This window comes from Tachysurus fulvidraco, chromosome 18, assembly GCF_022655615.1.
Source record: "Tachysurus fulvidraco isolate hzauxx_2018 chromosome 18, HZAU_PFXX_2.0, whole genome shotgun sequence".
Taxonomy (NCBI): Eukaryota; Metazoa; Chordata; class Actinopteri; order Siluriformes; family Bagridae; genus Tachysurus; species Tachysurus fulvidraco.
The window spans coordinates 16,505,768-16,509,810 of record NC_062535.1 but is presented as its reverse complement, the minus strand read 5'-3'; the positions used below and the strand labels follow the sequence as shown (position 1 = coordinate 16,509,810).

The 4,043-nt window shown below is 41.9% G+C and overlaps 1 protein-coding gene across 2 annotated transcripts in view; it reads left to right on the top strand.

Moving 5' to 3' along the window:
• Positions 1–2,237: 2,237 nt before the first annotated feature.
• The window catches only part of pkd1a (polycystic kidney disease 1a), a 70,931-nt gene continuing 69,125 nt past the window's right edge, over positions 2,238–4,043 (top strand). For both annotated transcript variants that reach the window (XM_047802985.1, XM_027178913.2), the window contains exon 1: positions 2,238–2,767. In XM_047802985.1, coding sequence (XP_047658941.1) covers positions 2,496–2,767 — 272 coding nt within the window. In that variant the 5' untranslated portion in view covers positions 2,238–2,495. The remainder of the gene's footprint in view (positions 2,768–4,043) is intronic.

Genomic DNA, 4,043 nt, shown 5'->3' with positions numbered 1-4,043 from the left:
TGGGTAGGTGGACAGTTGAATGGACGGATGGATGGATGGATGGATGGATGGATGGATGGATGGATGGATGGATGGATGGATGGATGTTTAGATGGATGGATGTTTGGATGGATGGATGTTTGGATGGATGGATGTTTGGATGGATGGAGTTGTGCATGTTCAGGTTTAGGGCTGATGAACTTGTGGTCAGAGGGTTACTTTTGATTAAAAAAAAACTTTTAGTTTTAATAGTTCAGTATTACACATTGTCCTGTTCCCTGTAATCTCTTGTCTCCTTTTCAGACATTCTGAAGTGTTTTTCAACTCTCTCTCTCTCTCTCTCTCTCTCTCTCTCTCTCTCTCTCTCTCTCTCTCTCTCTCTCTCTCTCTCTCTCTCTCTCTCTCTCGCTTATGATGAGATGAGAGATTTCAATATCACCCAGAGAGATCAATGGCCCTCGCACTCACACCTCCTGATTGGACAGAGAGCCATGAGCGTGATTATTCATCACAAACGCCAAATTTCATCAGATACTGTGTGGTCTTTAAAGTGGAGACCCCTTGGCCACGGACAGAGATTTGGGATTGTATCTGAAACATTTTCCTCTTTTATTATTCACACATTTACACAGTGAGATCAGAATATGGAGCTTTTATCAGCTTTAGGGAGCTTAAAAATTGGCCAAACTGAATAAATGAAAGCGAGTACAGAGAGAATGAAAAGCAGCTCGAATCTCAGCAGACTGCAGCACAGGCACAAGACTGTAAAAAACTTTTCAAAGCTTTTCGATCTCACTCACCAGTTACCGCTCATCTAGAAATGAAGAGAGGAAACTAGTGCTAGCAAGTTAGGTAGCTGTGTTAGCTATAACAGCTAGCTACTGCAGGGATAATGTTGATAGATAAGCTGAGCTAGCATGCTCTTATCCAATCAGAAATGTGCTGCAGTGGTTCCCAAAAATTAGCAAGATAGAATTATGGCCAATCCTGTTGACTCCTTAATGAATTCTCACTAATCCTCCTCACTCCTAAAATAATTCTGACCAGTCCTGCTCACTCCTGTAGGAATTCTGACCAGTCCTGCTCACTCCTATCGGAATTCTGACCAGTCCTCCTCGGACCTGTAGGAATTCTGACCAGTCCTGCTCACTCCTATAGGAATTTTGACCAGTCCTCCTCGGACCTGTAGGAATTCTGACCAGTACTCCTCACTCCTATAGGAATTCTGACCAGTCCTCCTCGGACCTGTAGGAATTCTGACCAGTACTCCTCACTCCTATAGGAATTCTGACCAGTCCTGCTCACTCCTAAAATAATTCTGACCAGTCCTGCTCACTCCTATAGGAATTCTGACCAGTCCTCCTCACTCCTATAGGAATTCTGACCAGTCCTGCTCACTCCTATAGGAATTCTGACCAGTCCTCCTCACTCTTATAGGAATTCTGACCAGTCCTGCTCACTCCTATAGGAATTCTGACCTGTCCTCCCCACTCCTATAGGAATTCTGACCTGTCCTCCTCACTGCTATAGGAATTCTGACCAGTCCTGCTCACTGCTATGGGAATTCTGACCAGTCCTCCTCACTCTTATAGGAATTCTGAGGTCTGAGTTCATACATTTGAGGTAAGTTAAATGTTTAATGTTAAATGAGTAATTTGAACAGAAGGGGTGTTGTGGAGGTGATGGCCTTATTGTAATTGCAGTTTTATTTTCCCACAGCAGGGGGCTGTACAAATGATAAACTGCTACTTTAATCTAAGGAATCTGCTCAGTCTAAACTAGAGAAGTGATGAGCAACATAAGATGAGCTGATGATGATCATAAGAAGAAGAGCTCATGATGAAGAAGAGGAGAACTGATGAGGAAGAGTAGGGGCGCTGATAACGAAGAGGAGGAAAGTTGATATAATGTTTACATTGTAAGGTGTAAAACATTTACATTTACAGCATTTGGCAGAAGCCTTTATCAAAAGTGAGAGAAAATGAATATGATGAATGAATGAATGAATGAATGAATGAATGAATGAATGAATGAATTAATTAATTAATTAATGCTTTTAAGATAGATGAACACATGAACACTGGTTCACCACCTCACACTTTCCTGCATGTGAGATGTTTTCAGTGACTCTCTGCACAACATCCCCTCTGATGGAGTGTCTGAAAACTGCAGAGCTCCAGTAGGAGCGGGAGGAGGGTGGGGAGGAGGAGGAGGAGGAGGAGGAGGAAGTTCTGGTGGAACTTTTGGAGTTTGTGAAACGTGTGTTTTTTTCTCCTTGAAGCAGAGAAGTCAGTTCCGTTAACCGTGCAGCAGAGGGGGACGTCAGCATCGCTCGAGCTCGGGGCCATTAAGGAAAGGAAAGAAAAGGGGAAAAAAGGGAAAAATACAGAAAAGAAAAAAGAGTGGAGAGGCGCATTAAGGAGGAGAAGTTTTGTACTTTTAAGTTTCTCTTATGAAAACTGGGAACTTTTCGTCTCGCGCGCGCCGAGGAGAACTTGCGCGATGTGACCGGAGCAATGCCGTGTAGGAACGGACTGACGCGCTCCAGGCGAAAACATGGCGTCGTCTGTTTGTCCGAACTCGCGCCGCCGCTGCTGCTCTTCTCCGCGCTGCTGCTCGGGCTGTGCGGGCTCGGGGCGGCAGGAGAAGGCCGTGCGTGCGCCCCGTGTCCCGGGAACTGCACGTGCCCGGTGCTAGGAACGGGAGCGCAGTGCGTGGTGAACTGCTCGGGCCGCGCGCTGGAGTGGAGCCCCGGCGCCACCGAGCTGCCCAGCGACACCACCATACTGTGAGTGACTCGTGTGTGTGTGTGTGTGTGTGTGTGTGTGTGTGTGTGTGTGTGTGTGTGTGTGTGTGTGTGTGTGTTGGGGGAAATAAATCCTCTGATTTTTGCACGAGATCATTCTGATAGTAGTCGGGATGAGAGGCAACCAGGTCTCATATTGTTTATAGTCACTCGCACCGTTACTTTCTCACACACACACACACACACACACACACACACACACACACACACACACACACACACACACACACACACACACACACACACACATACACACTCCCACCTTCTTATTTCTTTCCTTCACTTTCCATCTCTCCCTCCTCCCCTCTTGTGTTCACACACACACTCAAACCCCAAAAGGTTTTTGTATGTCACGTGCTTCATGATATCACAACATTTACGTTATATTTATCGTTTGTTTTAAAAGCTTCTCGGTATAAATAAAAAAAAGCCTCACATCACAACACCGTGACACTCTAAAGCTGTGGCTCAGAAACTTACAGAGACTTTATTTAATGTCCGGAAAAAGTACAACTGAATAGCAGGAAAATAAATTCTGTAAAAACAAAAACATAAAAGTTTTACAGTTTTAAAGATTTAATGCAAAAAAATTGCAAAAAAAAGAATTACACAACATCTCAAAAAAGTTTGTCTTGACATCATTTTATCATGATAAAGGGGATTATTTAATCATCACCCAGCCATAATTTCTTTTTAATCGTTTATTTGCACATTAAGCATAAAAAAATTACAATTTAATCGGTTTAGAAAAAAAGATCAAAATTTCATTAAAAAAACCTGCTAAATTTTTGTGTTGTGTAAATCTAAAGTTCCATCATTCTTCACCTCTAACTGATCAGAAGCTCTGACACTGGAGACTGTCATGAACCTCAGACCATGTGGAGTGTTAGGTTATTATTGTTTTGTTTTGTTTTGTTTGTTTGTTTGTTTGTTTTTCGATAGTCTACATTGTCAGTGATTTCTTTTAACATGATTTTTTAAAAACAATCTAAAAATCATAAAAAAATGTTTTGGAAAATAAAAAACGAAAAAAAGAGAATTGATTTATTGTCGCAGAAAAAACACAATCACATAAATAAACAAATTTGCATATTCCAATCGGTGACGCTTTAATTGGAAGATTATGAAAATATTATGAATAACGTTCTAAAAGTTATTTTTATCCTAAGGCAAAGATACTTAGAGAGGAAAAGAACTTGTTTTTAGCCAATGAGCGTGATATATAGTGAATAAATTAGCATGAATGAATGTAATTAAA